The 22,609-nt window shown below is 50.3% G+C and overlaps 10 protein-coding genes across 10 annotated transcripts; 1 reads left to right on the forward strand and 9 right to left on the reverse strand.

The window, feature by feature from the left end:
• Positions 1-1,504: 1,504 nt before the first annotated feature.
• On the reverse strand, positions 1,505-3,217 carry A1O9_02485 (uncharacterized protein; the record flags this gene model as incomplete). Its single annotated transcript, XM_013408057.1, has 1 exon — positions 1,505-3,217. The coding sequence occupies one exon, from the start codon at positions 3,215-3,217 to the stop codon at positions 1,505-1,507; it is 1,713 nt and encodes a 570-aa protein (XP_013263511.1).
• A 519-nt stretch (positions 3,218-3,736) lies between these two features.
• On the reverse strand, positions 3,737-4,762 carry A1O9_02486 (uncharacterized protein; the record flags this gene model as incomplete). The annotated part of the gene is made up of 1 exon (XM_013408058.1): positions 3,737-4,762. The coding sequence occupies one exon, from the start codon at positions 4,760-4,762 to the stop codon at positions 3,737-3,739; it is 1,026 nt and encodes a 341-aa protein (XP_013263512.1).
• A 951-nt stretch (positions 4,763-5,713) lies between these two features.
• A1O9_02487 (uncharacterized protein) lies at positions 5,714-6,988 on the reverse strand (the record flags this gene model as incomplete). The annotated part of the gene is made up of 1 exon (XM_013408059.1): positions 5,714-6,988. One exon carries the CDS (start codon positions 6,986-6,988, stop codon positions 5,714-5,716), a length of 1,275 nt encoding a protein of 424 aa, XP_013263513.1.
• Positions 6,989-7,400: 412 nt separating this feature from the next.
• A1O9_02488 (glutamyl-tRNA synthetase) lies at positions 7,401-9,245 on the forward strand (the record flags this gene model as incomplete). The annotated part of the gene is made up of 1 exon (XM_013408060.1): positions 7,401-9,245. One exon carries the CDS (start codon positions 7,401-7,403, stop codon positions 9,243-9,245), a length of 1,845 nt encoding a protein of 614 aa, XP_013263514.1.
• A 711-nt stretch (positions 9,246-9,956) lies between these two features.
• On the reverse strand, positions 9,957-10,571 carry A1O9_02489 (uncharacterized protein; the record flags this gene model as incomplete). The annotated part of the gene is made up of 1 exon (XM_013408061.1): positions 9,957-10,571. One exon carries the CDS (start codon positions 10,569-10,571, stop codon positions 9,957-9,959), a length of 615 nt encoding a protein of 204 aa, XP_013263515.1.
• Positions 10,572-12,107: 1,536 nt separating this feature from the next.
• A1O9_02490 (uncharacterized protein) lies at positions 12,108-14,059 on the reverse strand (the record flags this gene model as incomplete). The annotated part of the gene is made up of 3 exons (XM_013408062.1): positions 12,108-12,206; positions 12,260-13,655; positions 13,716-14,059. 3 exons carry the CDS (start codon positions 14,057-14,059, stop codon positions 12,108-12,110), a joined length of 1,839 nt encoding a protein of 612 aa, XP_013263516.1.
• Positions 14,060-14,728: 669 nt separating this feature from the next.
• Positions 14,729-15,859, reverse strand: A1O9_02491 (dipeptidyl-peptidase III; the record flags this gene model as incomplete). The annotated part of the gene is made up of 5 exons (XM_013408063.1): positions 14,729-15,008; positions 15,057-15,412; positions 15,497-15,632; positions 15,680-15,716; positions 15,781-15,859. 5 exons carry the CDS (start codon positions 15,857-15,859, stop codon positions 14,729-14,731), a joined length of 888 nt encoding a protein of 295 aa, XP_013263517.1.
• Positions 15,860-18,085: 2,226 nt separating this feature from the next.
• On the reverse strand, positions 18,086-19,245 carry A1O9_02492 (uncharacterized protein; the record flags this gene model as incomplete). Its single annotated transcript, XM_013408064.1, has 3 exons — positions 18,086-18,967; positions 19,081-19,144; positions 19,199-19,245. The coding sequence occupies 3 exons, from the start codon at positions 19,243-19,245 to the stop codon at positions 18,086-18,088; spliced, it is 993 nt and encodes a 330-aa protein (XP_013263518.1).
• Positions 19,246-20,221: 976 nt separating this feature from the next.
• Positions 20,222-20,886, reverse strand: A1O9_02493 (uncharacterized protein; the record flags this gene model as incomplete). Its single annotated transcript, XM_013408065.1, has 2 exons — positions 20,222-20,359; positions 20,425-20,886. 2 exons carry the CDS (start codon positions 20,884-20,886, stop codon positions 20,222-20,224), a joined length of 600 nt encoding a protein of 199 aa, XP_013263519.1.
• Positions 20,887-21,338: 452 nt separating this feature from the next.
• A1O9_02494 (uncharacterized protein) lies at positions 21,339-21,650 on the reverse strand (the record flags this gene model as incomplete). The annotated part of the gene is made up of 1 exon (XM_013408066.1): positions 21,339-21,650. One exon carries the CDS (start codon positions 21,648-21,650, stop codon positions 21,339-21,341), a length of 312 nt encoding a protein of 103 aa, XP_013263520.1.
• Between the last annotated feature and the right edge of the window lie 959 nt (positions 21,651-22,609).

Raw genomic sequence — 22,609 nt, forward strand, 5'->3', positions numbered from 1 at the left:
CACATTGATAACATGAAGCAGTTGACCCATGTTTTCAAGGCTACAATCGCCCGCATTGTGAGGCAAGCACTTAGGCGGCTGGATGAATTGCAACAGCGCGTCGACATATTCTTGAAATTCTTAATCAAGATTCAGGACATGGTGATCATTGCAGATGAGGGAAAGAAACTCACGCTCGATCCAGCCCGGGGCCGGGAAGAACGAGCTGACACTGATATCAAAAAGGTGTGTATTTCAACCGACGAATAGAAAACTTACAACGCTTACCAATATCCCGTAGGAAATTTTGGATAGGTCCTATGCAATGAAAATGAGATTTCTCATTGCCTCGAAAGCAGCGGCTCTTTACAATGACATTGACGAGAAATTCATTAGTGTTGGGGTCAATTGGCTTTTCACATTCCGTCCCGATGAGAATTCGCAGGAAGACGTTGAAAGAAGGCTCGTCGAGATCGAGCAGTGGAGGAAGAAGATTTGCGACCGTACAGGGGAATTGGCTTCAACAGTGAGTTCATCATCACTTCCCAGATCTGTTATTTGTTCAGCCGAAGTGTAGCTCCAAATAGAGATACACGGAGCTCAAACAGAGCCTCGAAAACTTGTCCAAGACTTGGGAAGAATCACTCTGAAAGGCCAACCCAGGTCCTTCGCGGGATACCACCACCTGGGCAAAGAAATGAATGAATGAATGATTGATTCTATCGTACACCTTCAGGCTAAGCCTAGGGTCAAAAGCTGTTCGGCTGAGTACTGTGCAGTTCCTATCCCTGCGATGACTGCACGCCTAACCTTAGCTCCCTCCCTATACAGTCTGTCGTTGTTATTGTAGCGACAGACCCAAGCGTAACTCATGAACCCTCCGTTCCGAATCTTCCTGTGAGACTATTCGATTTAACCGTGTACCCTATCGCACCACTAGGCCCAAGGCTTACAAGGAAGTTTATGCAGCAGGATTAAAGCGACCTTCGCTCGTTCTCAAGGACCCAAACGGTACATGGTAATCAGGGTTTTCGTTCGCGGGTAATAGAGTTGTTTTCCTTATCCGACTGCCATATTTAAAGAGTTCTCCAAAAGTCCATGCTATACAATACCACTCACACTACATGAATCTTTGAGGATAGTTCGAATCCAGGAAACTACAATGTCGTGCGTGTTATAGTTACTATTATGCTTGTAGTCACAATGGTACATCCGTTTGGGTTTTCAAGTTATTCGTCTCCCTCTCCACACTCGTCTCCAATCCTTTTTCTGTGTCCATAGGCGTGCAACCTAGGAAAGTATGTACACTCGATGATCTCAAAGTAGAGAGCCAAGAAAAAAGCTGTGAAATCTGTATGTCTCATACGGTAATATACCAAGAGGCGCACGCACCTTCCTGACGTGTGATATACAGGTGGAGGGAACAAGAAACAAAAGCCGGATTCTCCTCCGCTAGAAGTACTGGTATTGTACACCATCGTAATAACATTTCTTTCCTTCAGGACGTCAATCCAATCCAATCCGTTCAGAAATCGTCCGCCGTCCAGGTCTTCGCAATATTCCAGAACTCGGGGTACTTTGCCCGGGAGAGGACATCCTTGGCATGGGTGTCGGTCTCGCAGACCCTGGCACCGAGCCACTTGCGGAACTGGCGCTGCTTGACCTCACCAGAGAAGATGCGATCGCAGCGGTTGAGGCTCAGGTCACGGAGGTTGCCCTCCTCGTCCTCGGCCTCCAACCACTTTGCCAGTGCCTCGCGATTTCCCTCCTGTACGGCGCGCGGCGCTTCCATCTCGGTCCAGTGCACCCGGTTCATCATCAGTTTGTCGTAGTTGCGAATACTATGTTCGCCGCCCTCGACGATCACGAGGTTGAACTTGGGATGCATGATGCAGACGCCGGTGAGTGCGTTTTGATCCGCGTTGACGTTCACTTGGTACCGGTGCTTTCCGTTGGCGAGGCTGGAGATCTTGTAGACGCGCACGTGGATGCCCTGTGCGGCGTCTTCGGCCTGTTGTCGCGCGAGTTTCTCTTGTCGCTGTTCTTTGGTGAGCTTGCGGTCTGCGTTGGCTTGGTCGTGACTTTGTTTCCGGTCGGCAATTTCCCGGTTGACGCGAGCCTCGACGGCGGTGGGGTCCTTTACGGCTTCTTCGCCGAGGACGCGCATGAGGTTGCCTTTCTTGACCTTGGGGGGTGGTGGGGGTTCTAGACCTAGGCGGACTTTGGCTTGGGATTCTTTGAGGTCGGCCATGCGGCGTTGGCGGCGGAGTTTGGCTTGTTCTTTGGACGTTAGATACATGGGTTTGGGAGCTGGATTATTCTTTTCTTGGGGTGGTTCGATTAGGACCGGGTGTTGGATGTAGACGGTGATTATGGAGTCGGGAGTGTCAATTTTAAGCTTGGATAGGTCGGAAATCACGTCGTAAGACTTTCCATCCACCAAGCCCTCATCCCACCACTCTATCTCCGGAGGGTTGGCAACCAAGAACGCTCTGTCTGTGTCCAAATCCTCCTCCAAACCAGCCTGTCTGGCGCGCTCTGCAATCCTCTTTTTCACAGCTTCGAGCTGAGCTTGTCGACGAAGCGCAGCAGCTTGTTGGATATATTTTCCTTTTTGATTGAAGATGAGTTGTTTTGACGTTCGCCCTTTGGCCATGGCATTCCCAAGACTGGGGTCGAAATATGGATTGGCCTTGATTTCTTCAATAGAAGGACCAGAGAGGTCTAACATTTCCTTCTTTTGTGGTGCTGATGATTCGGTTCTTCGATTTCCCATCGTTGTAGCAAACTTGGGCTGGGGCGTCCATGTCTTTGATCGCTGTGTGTCTTGTTGTGTATCTGCCAGCAATGCAGGGTGTAAACCGATATCCAAACCACCTCGTGCCTTGGAAATGTCATCGTTGAAGGCAGGAACCGTAGACGTAGACGGCTTTTGTGTAGTCAAGGAGGATTTATTCGTCATCGCAGCGACTCGAGCCTTCAGGGCAGCTATCCTATCTGCAGACGAGCCTGCGGGAGGCAGAGAAGACGGCGTTGGAGTTTTGCCAGCATTCATCTTCGCTTTCAATTCCGCGGCCCTTGCCTTTGCTGCGGCCAACATCTGACTGACGTCCTGCTTCGGCGGCGCAGCGGGAGTAGTCGGACGGGGCGATCCATCATTGGATCTGGCACGTTTTTGACTTTCATCGTCGTCTTCAGGGTGAGGTCTCTTCAGCAAACTGCTCGCTCTGTCTGCCATGTTGGAGGCTGAGAGGAATAGACTCACTGGAAACAAGAGGCCTTTTATCTCCTGCGCGTGTGATTCGTCCACAATGAGGAACTTGGATTTCAAGGGCTGGTATGTCCAAAGGACAATGCAAACTTACTGAGGCACTGCGTTTGCTATGAAACCTGTGTACGTCGTGATGGTGGTGGTGGTGGTGGTGGTGGTTGGTTGCTTGTCAGGCAAGGTTTGGCCCGCAGCCTTTTTGAGATCCCGGGCCAGCCACGTGATGAGCGGCCTAATTGTCCTGATTCATGATTCTGAAGAATACGGAGGGGCCTTGAGTCAGCACATATGGGGAATCCTTATCATGTTCATCAATGGATACAGTGATCTATACCATAGGTAGCTTATTGACATGTATGACTACTAGTATGGATGGCAGCGCAAATAGACGAGATACTCATGTTACCAAATTCTGATGCTATTCCACCTTCCACCCTATTTCACAATTCAAGCAACACCTCGGACTCCAGTTGCTGTTCCTCCCACCTTTCAAACATCAATCCCCCTCAAAAACACAGCTGCTTGATCATGACATTTGCCTAACAGATTTCTCCCCCTCCAGTTCTCCTCAGCCTCTGCACGTGGGTCATCCCATTTCAGCCCAATGCCCCAAATCCTATCCATCGGAGAACCCTCGACAAATTTTCGGTCTCCAGCTTGGAGATAAAGCTTCTTGAGATTTTCCTCGCACTCGGCACGAGCGATAGATGCACTGACGACGATAGCAACACAAGATTTGTCCCACACTTCGGGAGAAAACTGTGGAACCTTGCGGCCCAGGGTTTTCTGATCACGAGGGCTGGAGCTGAGTAGAATCTGACAGAGATATGTCTTGCGTGCTTTGGCCACGACTTCATCTAAGCTCGGATGACTGACCTTGGACGGCTTGGATTGTCCAAGAATGGCATTGAACAAGGCATTGGTGTCGGATCCATTCATCTCCAATTTGGCCAGCTCCTGTTCAAGCACTTGGTTTTTCTCAAACAACCAGGCTTTGAAAGCCATCATTGCCTGTTCACCACACACGAAGTTATGGTGTTCAAGTAGTCTCGTACTCATGGTGGTTAGACCAGGATGCTCCACCTCTTGCTCAGCGAGACGAGGGGCGAGTAGCTCAATCACTCGCTTTCCAGAGAATGTAGAACCAAGATTCCAATTCGATAAGACTCCGCCCCAGAATATGATGTATTTGTCTGTGATACGTGTGCCTCGACCCTTACCAGTCGACGTTTTCGGTAGCTTGACTGAGTGTACTACTTTTCTATTTTCAGACGGTGAGTCTGTTATCCCTGCTTCAGATTTAGAGACTTGTGTTATCGCAACTGCTTTACGCTTCTGTGAGGCCTTAAAACTGGTAGATAATGAGGTGATCGAGGGTGTGCTGTCGGTGGTTTCTTCTGTGTTCGAGCTGCGCGTTTGATATCGCCTTGTGGTAGCAGTGCCTACATTGCTCTTTAGGCTTTCTGACCTCGAGATAGGTTCCTGACCTCGATTTCTCACGCTGGTTGATGACATTTTTGCGGCTTTTGGACAGCTCAGCGGGCGCAATAGGTTTTTTTACGGAGTACGTCACACTTTCAACTGTTGAATGCTCTCCGCAGATGAGCACAAAAGATGCAAAGAAAGTAACATGCAAGGGCACGTAGAAACCAGATATTTACCAGATTTTAGGCTGCCAACATCTTCCTTGACGCAAACAATGTCGACTAGCTATGTTCACAATCAGAGATCAAATGTACATTCATATTCATTACTCATGGAAGGTTTGGCTGGTTGGTGGAGGCGCAGCAAGGCGAGGGAGGGGCTGCGCCGCAAATTTTGCGGTGGCTCGCAAGACGTAACCTCCATCTGCCATTCAATTGGCCTATCCATGAAATACTATGTTTCTGTTGAGACATAGAAAGGGAGTCGACGCGCAAGACCGCAATCTGAAAATTGGTAGAACTATTGCCGAGGGGGAACCTCAGACTGGAGAAGACAAAACGGTATGTATCACTGATATAGGGAATCTGAGCAACAGTAGAGTTGATCTAGTAGGAATTTGCTAAAGAGTATCAGTCAGGACTTGTACGAAGAACTATTCATCCTTGGCTTGCACGTTATACTGCACCATCAGAAGGTCGGATTCCCTTGCCAGTTAAGTTGATCAGATTGTTAACTTTCTTGGACCCCCACTCTCCCTCTATCCAAAAACGCCAAAAAATGCTTCTCACTCATGGCCAACTTATATCATTACGCCGTAACGCCGCAATATGTATGTCGCAGTTTCTCTCTCTCGATATTCCAAGAGAGACGTGAACATAGGGTATCGAGGCAGAAAATGAGGTCAATCGACAACCATCTTTCCCCTCGTTTGGCCCGATAATTGTTCGTAACTCATCACGTCGTCAAGGGTGGTGGCCACGAAATGGATCTGAGATAGGCGGCGGTTCGAGCCAAACTTGCCATTTTCGCAGTTTTGGAAATTTACTGCGTTTGACATTGTGCTTGCTGGGGCCCATCTTCGTCCTCCCATTGATTTGGTGCTTCATCACCACCGATGTCATCGATATCGGCGACCTCAAAAGTGACTTCGTCTGTTTCTTCTGCTTCGATAGGCTCTGGTGGAGGAGGGAGCAATTTCTGTAGGCTGTCTAGTGTCGCAGGGTCGGTGAAGAAGCCATCCTCAGGGAAGAGAATTTCAATGACGAGGTACAGATCACCTTTGACATCGGTCTTCTTCAACGGCATACCTTCACCGTGGACTTTGAGAACCTCTCCAGGACGTAGAATCTGACCAGGAACTTGAGGATGGTTGAGTTCAAGACCACGACCATCGAGATGTTTTAGCACAACACGGTGAAAGCCAGTCAAAGCCTCCGCGAGAGAAATCTCGAGCTTGGCTGAAAGGTCGTTACCTGTGCGTTGGAATACTTCGTGTGGCAGCTCGACCAGATGGAAGACGATGTCACCGGTCTGTTCGGCGCCGGGTATTTGATCAGCCTCGCCTTCTAGACGAATTTGGTCGCCCTCCCGAGCCCCGCGTGGAATGTAGAGTTCGAGTTGTTTCTTCTCTTCAGTAGTTCTCTTGCCCTTGCATTTTTTGCATTTGTCCTTGGGGTTGAAGACTTGCCCAGTACCTTCGCAGGCACCACACTCAACCATTCGTTGAGTGAGCATACCCGGACCAACTTGACTCAGAACCTGTTTGACACCCTGGCCCTTGCAAGCAGAGCACTCTTTTGGTTTGGCCTTGTCAGCTCCACCAGTTCCGTTACATTTGGAGCAGATGACGTTCTTCGTGGAGGAAAACTTGACAGTCTTGCCCTTGTACAATTCTTCGAGAGTGACTTCGTATTTCTGGTTCTCATCTGGAGAGCGGCGCATCTTGCGAGGACCACCAGGCATACCTCCCATTCCTCCCATGCCAGGGATTCCTCCCCCCATACCAAACATGTTCAAGATGTCTTCCATATTGACGTCCCCGCCCATGCCTCCAGGCCCCCTCGAGCCATCGAAGGCTGCCATTCCGTGAGCATCGTAGAGATGTCGTTTTTCGTCATCATAGAGAATTTCGTAGGCTTGAGAAGCGGCCTTGAAACGGACTTCGGCTTCTTCACGTTCTTCAGGAGCAACTTTGTCGGGATGATGGGCAAGGGCAGCCTTCCGGTAGGCTTTTCTGATATCGGCTTGAGAGGCATCTTTCTCAACGCCGAGGATGGCATAGAGGTCGATTTCTTCGGTAGGGCCGGCGCCGTTCATTTTGAGGATGGAATTTCTGAATCGAGTTGAGGGATGAGAAAGGAAGACAGGAGGAGTGAGTGGTCAAAGCGAGAAGACAAGGAGCAAGCACGGGCAGTCAGGCAGAAACTGGGGATGGAGTAGTGTGTAGTTGAGGTGGGATGTGATGAACTTGAACCTGATGAATGATTTTTGGGAGGGCCGTTTAAGGCGGGCATGGCAGGCAGGGCAGAGTTTGTCATGCAAGGCTGACAAGGCTGACAAGGCTACGAGGCTGTGGCCAATTCCATGCGCAGGTCGCTTCTTCCCATCGTCAACTCGCATTTTCTCGTACCTTCCGTCAGTTGATTGCCACACAACCGCTCTCACACCCCAAGCCCCCTCACCTCCCGCCTTCGTTGGTGCTTCGAATGCACCCACTTCCGGCATCCTTATGAAGGCCACGCCCTCTTCTAGTCACTGGATATGCAATTCCTGTCGAGCAACTCCCCGTCGGACTTACCGACCCGCATTTAAACATTCGGCTTTCGGGTTGACGCGCAAGTCATCCACTACCTCTACAGCACTGTACAACGGTACTCCCATACACACGCGAGGAGTCCTGCCAGACTCCCCAGCTCGCACTCGCTTTGCTCCGTCCCCCACGGGCAATCTCCATCTTGGCTCTATCAGGACTGCGCTATATAACTATTTACTGGCCAAAGCCACCAAGGGTCAATTCCTCCTAAGAATCGAGGATACAGATGCAAAGAGGACGATTCCGGGCGCGGAGGACAGGTTATACGAGGACCTGAGATGGGCTGGATTGCAATGGGACGAAGGTCCGCTTGTTGGTGGCTCATACGGTCCCTATCGACAATCCGAAAGGCTGGGAATATACAAATCTCATATCCAACGCCTTCTCGACGCTGAGTTTGCATATCGCTGTTTCTGTACTCCAGAACGAATCGACGAACTTAATCGTCGTCGCCATGAAAAGGGTCTCCTCCTAGGCTATGATCGAAAATGCACGCATTTGTCAAAAGCTGAAGCCGCGGAAAAGGCCCACGCCGGAGAGGCACATGTCGTCCGCTTTCTTTCTCCTTCCGTTTGGCCCAGGTATTATGATTGGGTCTTTGGTAAAAGTGGCCATGGCCTCCATAGGGGCATGAGACTTCTGGTTGATGAACCTGTCTACGAAGACACAATTCTGATCAAGTCAGATGGCTACCCAACCTATCATTGGGCCAATATCTGCGATGATCATGACATGCAAATTACTCATGTCGTCCGTGGCTCTGAGTGGATGACCTCCACCTCCCTTCATGTTGCTTTGCACCGGTCCCTCGGCTGGATTCCGCCAACCTACGCTCACGTCCCGCTCCTTACCAGTGAACAGGGTCAGAAGTTGAGCAAACGCACCCAAGACACTGATGTTGCCACTTTCCGTGCCAATGGTTATTCTCCCGAGGCTCTGATCAACTTTGCCGCACTTCTTGGCTGGTCACACCAGGAAAAGAAGGATTTCATGGATCTTCAGCGATTGACCGAGCTCTTCGACATGAAGATCACAAGGGGAAATGTCAAGGTTTCCTTCAAAAAATTAAAACATCTGCAAGTGCACTATGCCCGTCGACACATCGAAGCCGGCGACGACATCTTCCAGCAAATTGTTGGCGACGTGGCGCTTGCCCTTGTCAACAAATACGGAGCCCAGCGAATCTTGACCTTCACCGGAGACAGGCAATTAAGAGATGTCGTGGCGAGCATGCTCCGCCTCAGATTCCTGACTTACGACACCCCTGCCGATTACGCGGATAACCTCTGCATTCTCTTCAAAGACCCCCCCGAAGTCATGCCAGATTTCCCCATCGCACCTGAACACATACACCTTGTACACTATCTCCAGATCGCTGCCACCGCCCTAACCCTCGTGCCAAAGGAACAATGGACTGACTCAGTTCACCACGCCAACCTCACCGAGCTTGAAACTCGCCCTGATCATACCATATCCACTACAGATTGGAAGAAACTCCTCTACCAGTATCTTCGGTGGGCGGTGCTCGGGCAGAAAGACGGCCCTGCCGTCTCACAGTGCATGGAGATCCTAGGCCGCGAGACGTGTCTTGCTCGTATCCAGCAGGCAAACACCAAGTTGCGGGAGATGGAGCTTCGCGAAGCACAGCCCGTCCTCGAACAGCAGGGCTGGAAGGGCGATGTCGACGGCAAGAGACGGGCCGAGAAGGACTATAATTGGACGTCATATGCTCTGCAACAAGACAAGGAGAATCGTAGGTAATGGAACCCTCTGCTTTCGAAGTGTACACTTGCCCAAACCTGTACCAAGATATGTACTTGTGTATGTATATCATCTACTTGTCCAACGTAACCTCCCAACCTGCAAAGCCAGTGGTAGACTGGTAGACTGGTAGACTGGTATTAACTGTTTGTAATATTGTATTAAACCATCAGACGATCACATACACACGCACTCATTCATACAATAAAATATGCAGCTGGCACATCCGAGATCCACTTTCTCATTTCATACTCTATCTCTATTCTACTGACATTACGGTGTATACCTTCTTCTTACATGGACGGGGTTTGGGCCGGCGTCAAGAGTAATAAGTTTCTGTGCTCTCGTCACGCATTAGTGGTCGTATTTATGAATTCTTGCCGCAAGGCTGCAGAGTATAGTCAGTGGCTGGTTCATGTGGACACAGGATTGATGGTTTATGGTTGATGGTTGATGGTTTTTGCATTTATTTGGATTGCTTCTAAATTCCTGCTGTCGTAGTATCGTCTGTTTGAACGAAGTCCTTTCTTTCGTTCCTTTCGGGGTTTGTCGTCCTAATTGAGCCTGATTTTGTCATCCGCTATCAGGGATGCTTGCACTGACACGATGAGCGATACCTCAGGGAATCTACAACCCTCACATCTCGAGTAGATTTTTGGTAGTTGCTGTGCCTCCACCTTCTAAGCCATCTACAGGTTGACCTGCCGAACACTATTCAGTAACCTCCCTGACGATCTCCCAATTACCCTTGAGATCTTCCTTCCACAGGGTGACCTTATTATCACCGCCAGAGACTGCGAGAATGTTTCCGGAGAGACTCCAGCTGACTCGCCAGAGTACGGCGTCCAGCTCCAGGGATTTGGCGAGGGTCCAGGAGGAGGGGTCATTTGGGTTGGGGCTTGTCCAAATCTTGACGCTTCGGTCCTGGCTCGCCGAAGCAATGTAGCTTTTCGATAGGAGGGTAGGGCTCCATGCCACATCCCGCACCCAATCGCTGTGACCCTGCGGGAGGACAAGAGTGTTCTCGTAGGATTGTGTTTGTGCGTTGAAGTCCCAGGTCTTGACGGTGTTGTCGCTGCCCCCAGTGACAAAACGGCGGGTAGCTGACGAGGATGCAGAGTTGGCTGCGGCCGTGCCTGTGTCTTTCCGAGCGATGGTCCCTGGTATCCCCGCCGGTGCCCAGCTAACGGCGTTGACACCCATGCCGTGAGCAGGAAAGATGATATGCGACCATTGATTGTCACGGAATTCAAGTACGCTCACATTGCCGTCAGAGCTGGCGCAGGCGAGGAGGCAGCCAAGCTCAGGCGGCGCCCATGCCACCATATTGACGCTGGCGGTGTGAATGGTAGAGGTGAAAACGAGGGACCATTGGGATTGGGACGTTTGCTGAGGGCCATGAGCAGCTTGCGCTGAAGGTGTTTCTCGGTAAATGTGGACGCGCCCATCATAGGATGACGAGGCGAGAAGGGTGCCGAATTTAGGGTGAGCCCAAGACACGCACCAGACTGCTCCTTCATGGCTAATCGAGAGCAGGGCATTAGATGAGAATGCTGTTGAAAGTAGGGTCTCTGCAAGGAGGATGAAGACTCACCCCTTCAACGTCTCAGTTAACCGATGTTGATCGCCTTCGATCTCAAATATCTTGATGGTTCGGTCACTTGAGCATGTTGCCAGCCGGCGGCCGTAGTAGTCTAGTACTGCATCGTGCTGGAGGTGCCATGGTCATGGTCAGTTCTCACTCTCTTCTTTGTGTGGTGTGCATGCAGCCTGACAGATGAGATAGGGTGCTCGAGCGAAAAAGCGTCTCGTCCATGTAGAAGAGGACAGGGTTAGCAGGAGAGGGACAAAGGACGTACAATCATATCATCGTGGCCTGAGTTGGCAATAACTTGCGCCTATGGCAGAAGGAGGATTAGCATTGGAGCCTTGACCCAGGAATGTTCATATTTCTAATTCGTGACCATGTGTCTGATATGAGGTTCCTCCGTTTCAAAGTAGCCGCTCAATAGGTCAAAGGGATCGAGCTCAACATACCATGTCTGCGAGGATAGGAGAAGCCTTCTGGGTTTGAACAGTAAATATCGCGCAAGCGGAAAGAGAGGGAGTGATTTAGCTGGACCGGAAGCACTACGACATTTCAGAGAAGGTATGCAGAGAAGAGAGGTCAAATAGGTGCGTGTAAGAGGAGAGTAGGTGTTGTAGATACTAACGGATAGGTTGTGTTGTGGTGAGTCTGTCCGTGATCTGGCATCAACTCAACGTTTGGTCGCAGGGTTCGCAGGGAAGTCGCGACATGGGCCATTACATTTGCCCGCAGCTTCCACATCTTATCTTATCTCCGCGCTACAGGTACAGTACATACGTGTGTACATAGATAGATATCTGTACATATGTGTAGGTACATACCGTCATCTACTCTGTCCTGTACTGCTTTCTGCACGTGTGGGCATACTGTATCCCTCAATATCTACTTAAGGCTATAAGGACTGAGAACATGATCACCCGAATAAACACCCTGATGCTAAAAGTGTAGCACTTTGAATTATACCCTAGGTACGCCGGACATGCCAACTCACGATGTCGGTATTGCCCTTTTTCTGGTCCTCTGTTCCAGTACCTGAAGGAAGCGCCATCTCCAACCGCCCAGAATAGTAGTTTTACAGGCACGAGAATAGAATGGCTTCCCCGCCAGACCTTGCCCATGTCTCAAGAGCTTGAAACGCCTTGCTTTCAATACCGTGCCATGCTATTTCTGAGAAAGTCGTAAGCCCTTCTCAATAGCGTTTTCGCAGCCATAAATCCCATAAACCGTGAAATTCACATTGCCTCCTCCGCCGAACGTGCTCACATCTGCCAATTTCATCTGCCCAACGGTTGTGCAATTCTGTGCAGGTCTCGTGACCACACTGGAAGTCTCTTGTCCCGTTCGTAAATCAAGCCGCAATTATTGCAGAGTGTCTGTTCGGAAGTTAGTTGTCAAGCACAGCAAGATGCCTGTCAAGCAAACTCACCCTTGGTCCAAGTGGCCCATCTCGCACAGCCCAGACGGCATTACCCCATATCAGACAGTGCTTACACCTCCAGTTCTGTCTCTCATATTCTTGCAGACGATTTCCTTCGCCACCCCAGCCTGCGCCGGCCGAACTGCCACCTTCCGGAGTTTGCGCTTTTGCAACAGGACTTAGTGATCGGAATCTTCGTTTCTTCTTACTCCGCTCTCCACGGCCCATCAATGGGGTTTCGTCTCCGCCAATACCGACTCCAGTGTAATCAAAGTAGCTTCCACGCAACTGAGCTTCTTGCTCTCTAGCAGATAGGACCATTCCAGATGTTGAACTGAATTTGGCTGTTTCTCTCCTCAATCGCCGAAGTTGTCGTTCTCGATCGCCCTCGCGCTTCTCAATCTCTTCCTTACTCAGGGCTTCGAACTTTGGCTCCCACTCCGCCCCAAAGTCATCGATGTCATATCTCCACCCTGCCCCTTCTTCTGGTCGCATGGCTTGATTGTCAATCTCTCCTCCACCCCAAGTCCCGCCACCGAGCATGAGCATTCCGCCCTCGCACGCCTCTTTCTTCAGCCTCAAGACAGCCTCATAGATTGCATGGGTGATAGCCATGACCCATTCGCCACCCAGCCCCATGTCTGCGCAAGTTTGTTTGGCGAAGGCTTCTGCAGCTCCCGGAGGGTGTAGTAGTGACCACTCAAATTTATCCTGATAGAGCTTTGACGACAGGTAGATGGATAATGAGATGATACAACGGTACGTATCGTCAGGGTTGAGATATGGATCATATGGTTCTGCAGGTTGCTCCGCTGCAAGGTCTGGGGCAGCCACAGGTGACGCGACCGCCGCAATTGTTGCTCCATTAGGAAGAAGGGAGGGTCTAGGTGTTTGTGGTGCAGGCGTCCCCGGGGCCGTTGATGCTGGTCGGGATATTGAGGCTCCGACAAGCCTGGGGGTTCCGTCTCGAGAGCTTCCATTCTGCATGACCGACGGCGTGGGAGCATTGGTAGTCTCTGCGATTTGGCCCTGCCGTTTTGGCTGAGTATGGAACAACGGATGCATGGCGACACCGGCGTAGTCTTCGAGTTGATTCCGGATCTGCTGGCTCACGCTCATAGCGAGCGCCGTCTGGTTCGGTAAATCGAGATCCCTCACGAAAGATATGGCAAAATCGTCAGGTGTGAGCAAGTTCTCATGGAGATTCCATAGAAAGATATCTCGAATCTTGTATCCCGGTAGCATGTCCGGTCGTTTGTAAAGTGTCGAGTTCGCTATGATTGGGTCCATCACGCGTGGAATAGGATACGGTGTATCTGGCTGATGCGGCGGGACATCAAGGTCTATTCTGATGGGTATGAGCGTCAAGGGAAGTTGTGCTTGGATATGCGCTTGAGCGTCCGTGCTATGCGATACTTGGTCAGTCTTTCTATCGAGAACCGATCCCTCCCTGCGCACAACTTACGTTGGTCTAACTGTGCGCCTGACGATCCAATCCCTGTAGATCGGTTGGAGATCGACAGGTCTATATAACTCTTTCCCTAGCCTGACTTGTTGTGGTTCTTTCTTCTCGAGGTCTTCTCGTCGCAGGGAACGCAGGCCCGTTAGACGCCGACCTGGGCCCTCGCTGTCTTCAAAGTCATCTTCATCGTATGCATCGTCGGCATAATTGATTATCGTGGTGCCCCGTTTAGTGGTGCGTCCTCCTGGGGCGACATTCTGGGTTTGAAGGACGGGCTGGAGGAGAGTGTTGGCGTATTGTCGAACCCGAGGAGGGTAGCTGGTCACAAATGATTGCGCCAGATCCATGGTGGAAGATGGAAATGGTCGGTGGCCCTATAACATGGCCGAGCGACCGTGGGTGCGAAACACTCGAAACACCGGAGTTGTTCAGAGTGAACAATGGTCCTGTTGCGGCGTTCGTGATCCTGAACCAGAAATGTCCGATCGGAAAAGTCGCGCGACGCAGACTGGCAGACTCGCAGGCTCGCCCTACCATTCGAACGCCAAGCCAAGATCGCGAGTATTACCTAAGCATTTTATCGAGCGTCAGTCACGTGAAACGCTACCGAATGTATTTGATGCTCTTTCAAGTCCCTGGGGGCACGTTTAGATACGCCTACTGTATGCCCAAGAAGTCCTGGTGGGTTGTCTGTAAATATTAAAGATGGTATACGACAGAAGTCTTTCAGATCTCAGATCCTTTCGCTGTGTTGCTCAGATCGAGTCTTCAATCTTCAATCCTGTTAAGGCCCATGCTAGAGTTTCCGGTTGTCCCACACCCGTTTTCCCTTTCACAAACGGAACAAATGCTCCCAGTAATGCCTTCCAGTGGGATATCACTAAATCGATCTTGTGGTTTCCATTGTATTCCCTGAACCAAACACACAACACGATGAGAGAAAGTCCTCTCAAAGTCACCGCAATCCAATTACGCTCTGTAAGCCAGATTAGCATCAAGTTTGGGACACAGCTGCGTTATAGGGTGCTTACCATTTCCAATGTCCAAACTCTTCGAATCCACACTTTGACTTTGCCCTCAACGCCTTCAACATCATCGAGATCAACTCCTTCCCACCAACATCGTCGTGCTGGTTTTCGCCAGAAGAGCAGAAGCTTCTGAGCCATGCCAACAGCATTTCCGCCAGCCAGATCACCTTTGATGTCGGTTCGAAGACGAGCCAGGGCTAGGCTGCAGACGACTGCTTTGTTTGGTTCACCTGCTCGGTGACCCCAGGCATCATCGTGATTGAAACCACTAATTGCCATCAGCCCACATTCTACGTGACAGGTCATGCTCACTTACCCCGCCGTCAACATCTCAATCAAATGCTGCTCAGTGGTGCCAGCTTCTTCGCTCCGTTTTAATCCAGAAAAGATTCCATTTTGCTGGAGTAACGACTTGCCGGCCGCTCTCTTGACTTCGGTCATTTCGGCCTGCTCGATATCTGGTTTGGGGGGAATGACATAGAAGTCTAGATCTTCTCGTAGAACAATGATACCGGCTCGATCTTGAAGCATATCCTTGGTTGAGCCTTGCAATGGCTCGATTGATATGGGATCATGGTCGGGTGGGGTGGTTGGTGATGGAGTTGTTGACGGGATGGATTGAGCAACATCTCGAAAGAAATTTAACATATACTGAAGCGAGGCTGGATCATACTGCGAGGGATATGTTAAATCTCCAATATAATAATAAGGATTGCTAAGAATGGACATGACATGTGCAGGCGTAGTGGGACATACATCAACTGGATAAACATCGCCGTCATGGAACGAGCTCATGTGACCATCTGGTAAAAGGCCGTTGGGGAATAATGATAATAGTACAAATTCGGGAAGCGTCAGGAGCTCATCACGAGATAATGTGAACTGTGTTCCTCTAGGCGATGTCAGCGGGAGGTAATGCTTACCCGGCCAGCGGCTTACCTCAAATCTAAGGTGATGTGCTCGTCCGCAGCAGCTTCTCCGGCTGTTGGATGATGTTAGCGTAACTTGTGCCTGAGCAAGTCTGTGCAAAAGTCACCCACCTCCTAAAGTATTAATGGGAGGACCTGCAGACTGTTGGACTTGTGTAATAATGCTGGCAGGACCACCGGCAGTAGCCATGACGTAGGAAAAAGAGTCGATGGGACTGGACCCTTCGGTGTAGGGAGGCGGAGGTTCTCCTTCGTCAACTGCCTTGGAAGACTGCGCCTTGGTGTCCTGAGGAAGGGCGGCCTTTGTGTCGGCTTCAGCCTTGGACTCGGCGTCGTCTTCGGCGAGGGCCTCCTCGAAGGAGGGTGCCGGAGCAGTTACGAGAAGATTGGCGCAAGCAGTCTCAGTAACACTGGCCCTGAGGCGATCAAGTTCGGCGTCGGAAGGGAAGTAGAGAGAGGAGAAAGGTGGAGGTCTCGGAGACGGCGGACCTGAGGAAGAAGCGACTTCTGAGCCGGGGAACTGGGGTGGAGGAGCAAATTCGATCTTGTCTTGGTCGGCGTCGTGATTGTTGATGGTCGACAACGCCGTGGTGGGCGAATGGTGACAAAGGGGCTTTGGGTTGATGAGTGACCAGAGCGAGTCGAGTCGAATCGAGTGATTGGATTGGATTGGAAGCGCGCAGTCGGTAGCAAGTTCAAGCGTGTGTGTAGGATGCCAATAATAGGAAGGGAAAGGCGCGCCAGAGACTTGAAGTGAGAACCAAGAAGGGACTTGTCCTGCTACTCAGCTCCTCTTGAGGGAGATCATTCAACCAGTACAGTGTTAGCAGTTCAGCGACGTCGAGCTTGCAGATAATGGATTGCAGATAGCCCGGTATGTTACGAAGTACGGAGTAGAGTGGGATGGAGACAGATCTGAAGTGTGAAGTGTCAATTACGATTCACCGCAGGCGTTGGAGAGACTGGTCCTCGGGCTGTAACTCTGTGAGTGTGAGGCGGCGGCAGGGCAGGAGCACCACTCCAACGGATTCCTGGGGGCAGGTTCGCACCCTGGTTCTGCCACTTTTAACCAGAGAGCGCTTACCTAGACTAGCCCCCTCGGCACACTTGCGGCGGTACTAGTCTACCACTAACCGCACTAAAGTCCGAGCTAGCGGTTACTTGCACTAGGAGTCTAGGACCCTTCAAGTGCTCCAGAGTTACTATGTTCCTCTTCCTCACCATCTATCTACTCGTATGTACATACAACATATGTCCCACTATCAGACTACCCAATCCATGCAACACCTTCTCAGATCAACTAATGCTCAATTAAATTCATTCATCGGACCATTAAGTCTGTATTTTAAATGCAAAGTACATTAGATAGAGAGAGAGAGAGAAAGAGAGAGAGACCGCCATGCCAGCCCGTCAATCATCCGCAGTACTCCGTACAGCATCTCCCAGACAGAACAACCAGCCTCGACTTTCTCTCATTTTAAAGGATTCAACTTATCAATAATACTCTTCTTCTGCTCTCTCTCCTTGGCGACGTCTCCCGACCCCTGTTCTGGTGTGAATTGCTCTCCTCCAGATCCGATAATTGAGTTACTCTTTCCGCCGTGGTCTATGCCTGCGATTGCCGAGGTGTCCCTTGGCTGTGATGCCAGAGTCTCTGTTGCTCTGTTCGCTGCGCCTGTATGTCCACTTGTGCCAATCACTCCTGATCCGGCCCCTGCACCCGCTGTCGTTGAGGCTCTCTTTTGCGCTGTGAGCCCGAAGAGTTCGGAGTGCGACGCAGTTGGTTCTGCAATTGGCTCAGTTAGCCCTTTGCTCGCTTCGTTGCTCATTGAGTGGTTGACCTTACCGTTACTTGACATCTTATGCTGGCTAATGAAAAAGGCTTGATTACTCAGAGTACTTTGCAGTTGGATTTGCGTGACAATATTGCGCTTGTGGTATAATATCTTTGGATCAGTTTCCAGCTAAGTTTCGTTTAAATACGAAGGCAAGTTGCATAGATGGTGGTCTTAGAACGGTTCCAGATCTACCTCAAGCTTGTTTCTCTAGCTATATATATTATTTCCTCACAGCCACCCGCAACTCCCTGGTCCACATTATTCAGTACGATTTCAACGGGCAAGCATTTTACCATGACGCTGCCGAGGCCTGGGAGTGGACATGCCCAGCCCGGATACGGTTCCCGAGCAAAACAGAATGATCATATCTACCGCACAGCCAGGATTTATCTCTTCTTAAATGGTAGTTTTTCTTGACTCTGGTGCAGCGTTATCCACCAAATGCCAGTAGTCTATGGTCAATCATCTTGGCTGGCCTGTCTACCCAACCAGTCGATGTGGCACCAGGTGGCTGATGGGCTGTGCTGTGCTCGGAATATCAAAGCAGATTGTGGATATCTAAAATCCATACCATGCAATTAGCCTTTGCGGAACAACTTGAGAGCATTCTTGTTCACGAGCATATCTCGCTCCTCCTCCTCCGGAAACACTTCAGGCAAGTACTGGTCGTGGTCGTTGGATAACACACCCACTGCTTTAACATTAGTGAATGGATAATCACTACCATAGAGCAGCCTGTCCACGTTGACATATTGCAGCAAGCCCTTGATCTGGTTCGGGAAGGCCCAGCCCGCAGTATCGAAGTAGAACTGCGAATTGAGGCGCTCTTTGACCCAGGCCGGGTTCACCTTCGGGTCGACATTGGGCAGCTGCAGCAAAGATCCGATCGTAGCGAACCGATCGATCAGCGGCGGAAAAGTCCCGCCCATATGCGGCACGATGAACTTGATATCCGGACACCTGCTAACCGTTCCTGACAAGAACAGATTGATCACCGCGCGTGCTGTATCGAAGAGAAACTCGAACATCGGTCGAGGGAAATCAGTAATCGGGGTGGCAGGTGGCCCAGAAGGCAGGCAGGGTGTGGTCGGATGCATAAATACGGTGGCCTTCCTCTTGTTTAACTCGTCAAAAACCGCATCAAAATCCCTGTGGCCCAGGTACCTCCCTCCGAAATTCGTCATGACCACGAACCCGTCAGCATCGAGCTCGTCCAGCGCGTATGGAACCTCCTGGAGACAGCCCTCAACATCGGCGAGGGGCAGCGAGGCGAAGAACCCGAATTGGTCCGGCCGCCGCTTTTTTAGATCTGAGCCGACTTCGTTGACGTGCCGTGCGAGGTTTCGTGCGAGTTTGTCTTCACCGTGCTTCAGGTAGCAGCCCGGGGAACTGACGCTGATGATGGATTTGGTGATGTTCAGTTCTTTCATCATCGCTAGGTGGTTTTCCTCGCTCCAGTGCTAAATAGTAGAAGAACGATTTGTTCAGAATATAATGTTGAAATGGGTCGGCACCCGAGTAGGGCTAAACAATTATACGAAGCTTTGAGGAAGGAAGAATCAAACTGGCTTACCGGAATGGCTGGCATTCCATCTGGATTTTTATGTCCATTCTCCGCAAGTGCTTCTCGGTATTTCCTTGGGACACGAATAAGCATCATCCGTGTTCAAGATGCTCCTGGATAAACTCACTCGGGGAGATAGTGGGAATGGCAGTCAATCTTCTCGTAGGGGCTCATGGCTATCAGTCACTATGAGAGCCACAAGGTACTATGAAGGGCTTCTGAACAGAGAACACTTAAAGCAACCAAAGAAGGGCAAAATGACAAAGAGAGGAATATGTCGTCTACGAGTAATTAGTTTGTCGCGGGTCGGGTCGTACAATGGACAATATGGATGCGAGTCGAGGCGGGGTCGAGAAGTGCGGAGAGATCTTGACCAAATCAACACTGCAGGGCTTGTACAACTCAGCATTCCCACATTCTGCTAATCCGAGTCAAGGCCGGACGGTTTTGAGTCAATAATTGCTTATTTAGAGGGGTGCAGTTCCCTGCGCGAATCAATAAGGACTACGATATGTGATTTCATCTCATAAGCCTTCTAAGTCAATGAACTATCAGAAATACGCTCTCTGCTCACCAATTGCCACTCTTAGTTGAGAATTCTTTCTCCATACAAGGTGAAATCGGATGCTTATAAATGGAACTTGTCGTGATACGTAGCCTCGGTGAGTTGTAACATCGGGAGCAAAGACTGTCGCTCGGACATAAAAGTCGAGTTCTCCGGAGGAAGGCATGAGAGAGGGAGGCGTCCCCGGTGGGGTGTGGGAAGCGAAGACATGCACGCCGAGGTTCCCACTACTACGAGCCTCGTCCGAGATAGACGGGAGGACTTGTTGTTCGGCGCTGTCAAGAACATACGTCAACCTCCTGCCGCAAAGACTCCTTCATGGAGCTCTACCACCAGTCGCCCTCGGCCGATTCGGGGAAGGCTTCTGGAGACTCCGGGTAGGCATTGTCAATCAAAGCCCTTGGGGAATCCCATGGATGTATCGAGAGGTTGAGCTGTCCCTCATGGACTGCATCGAAAACTCAGCACCTGGGCGCGGACTATCTCGGTGGATGCTCTTTCTGTCAGGTCCTTGTGAATATGTAGTACGCCATGGCCATCAGTTAGTAGCATCCGTGCACTGGGTAAGCAAAATGAAATATCATGTCATCCAGAAAGGGCTCTTCCAACAAGCTCCTTTGCTCGGTCGCTGAGATCCATCTGTAGCGCCAGATCCTGTCCGCGCTTGCCCATTTTGACCCATGTCTTTTGCAAAATACCAATGATTTTGTCTTCATCATGTCCCTAGCAAGAATAAATCAGTGAGAATTCCCGCACCACACCGTCCAGAAAATTACTGCCATCCATACCTTTTCGAATTCATCAAACTGATCATCCAAGAACACGAGACAAGCCACATCCTCAAGAATCTGAGCATCGGCATCACCTTGCCCCTCGCCCTTTTTCAGATCCTCTTTCGCAATCAAGGCAGCAACCTTATCTGCCTCTGCCTCACTGTACTCACATTCCAGGCACAACTGTCGAACTTGCTCGGCTTGCCGTTTTTTAAGAAAGGTTCTCCAGGCGAAGTAGCCGGCTCTGGTTCGTGGATAAGAATCGCGAGGGACCTCCCACCGTCGGAAATGCTGGGCACGTGCTGCCGTCATGAGCAACGGATCTGCATTTGGCGTGTGAAGGTCCAGAAACTTGGACATTTTCTTTGCGTAGATCAGTTCGTAGGGCGTCGAGTCACCCTCGACGTCCACCCTGTTGGGATCTTCACTGTGAGCGGCATTGATCCTTTCTAGTGCTTTGGCTAGATTTGGTGCCATTTCGGCTGCCAGATATGAGGCTCTGCGTGAGATAGTAAGGTTATTGGCTTCTGCTATTTAGCAGTGACCCTGATTTCGTGGTTTATTGTGCAGAATAAGAACGAGAATTGCTCAGTTGTGATATTTAGGCGAATTAACATCGCGGGTCTCATGCAATGTGACGTCACCCATTGTTGTGCTCTTCCTCCACAAAGCTGGGAATCCAACAGGAGAAGATCGTGATGGAGATGAATATGGTTCACAGTAGGGGAAGAATTAAGAACAATGAGTACGATGCAGATGCAGTGGTTCTGGTGATATACTTAGTATTGTTTTTTGCCATTTATCATGATCTCTCTTGCCTCGGATCCATACGCCCGACGCGTTATCCAGGACTCCTTCTCACCTCTCGACGCCGGTCCAGAGCAGAGTTGGGACTGCTCTCTCTCAATACATTGAAGAATCGCGATGCATTACGCACCGCCTTCCCTCTTTACATACTCATCCTCCATTCTCTCGTCATACAAAGCATCGGCCTCCGGTTGAGTCAGACGCTTCTGTTCTCCTCCACCAACAGTACGCTGCGTAGCTGGTACTCCCGGTAGAATTCGTTGTTGCTGCTGGTTCGTAGCATCGGCTGGCATACTAGTTTTGGTGGTGGTTGTCTTCTTGTGGGATGCATTGGCACCCAGGGAAAGACTGCCAGATACTGCTCCGGCGACAGAAGCACCGGCAGATGCCATAGCCTCTGATGTCTTCTTAAAGAACCCTGCGTCTTCAGACATGTTGGTTGGTATTATCTCGTGGACGTTGTGAAATGTTCGAGGGATGGTGATTACAGATGCGGGTAGTGCTATTACAGTATTGTATTGTCAAGTAGACCTTGAAACAAAGAGAACGGCTACGTTGAATTCCAGAGTTTTCCATATTGATATAGCCTTGAGCACTCTGCCAGTGTCCCTAAGCACACGGACTTCAGAAACAGGTTTTCAAAGTCCGTATTGCCCTTTTCAGGTCGGGGTGCCTAGGTATCCATCGGTAAGACAAGCAATCCCTGGCTATCAAGCATGTGCAACTTGAACCCGTTCGTTCTGGTTTAAGCCATCGACATCATCCGATCTACAAATGACAGCAGAATTAGGCAGGTGTTGCCATTTCATGTCATTTGAAGCTGTTGGCGGATGCGCTGGTAAATTACAGTACTGTATTGTTTGCCGAATAAAAGCTTGGCCTTCTTTATTTGAACAAATGGGGATTGAACTCTCCGAGTTTTAGAAACATCGAGAATAGCTCAATAGCAATAATTTTTGGGAAATTATGATCTGTCCAGGCACAAATTTCCCCATTTCTATCAGCTATCCATCATGGCGCGCACTCTTGGTGATTTCGTGGAATCAGTACAGGGATCAAACTGGGGTGCACCCCTGGCTTCGAGAGCCTCGTCCGCGCTACAACTTTGCAGACATGAGAAAACACTGCCGCAAAGCTGGGAAAAAACCAAACTACGAGTAGGAGAGTTGTGCTAATGCTATGTTCTTTGCTAGCGTAGCTTCGTCGGACGAAGATCTTGGCTTCTCTCCACTCGTCTCAACACTGTCTAGGTCGTAGGCTGCCTGCGGACGGTGAATAAGGTGAGCTCAATCAAAGCTACAATTGGCAAAGGAGGCCTCCAGAAGTGAAGATGTGTCCAGGCAGTGAATCAAAGGATTCCCTCATTGATACCTTCATCACAAGTTCACAACAA

This window comes from Exophiala aquamarina (assembly GCF_000709125.1).
Source record: "Exophiala aquamarina CBS 119918 chromosome Unknown aczIA-supercont1.2, whole genome shotgun sequence".
In the NCBI taxonomy this organism is placed as follows: Eukaryota; Fungi; Ascomycota; class Eurotiomycetes; order Chaetothyriales; family Herpotrichiellaceae; genus Exophiala; species Exophiala aquamarina.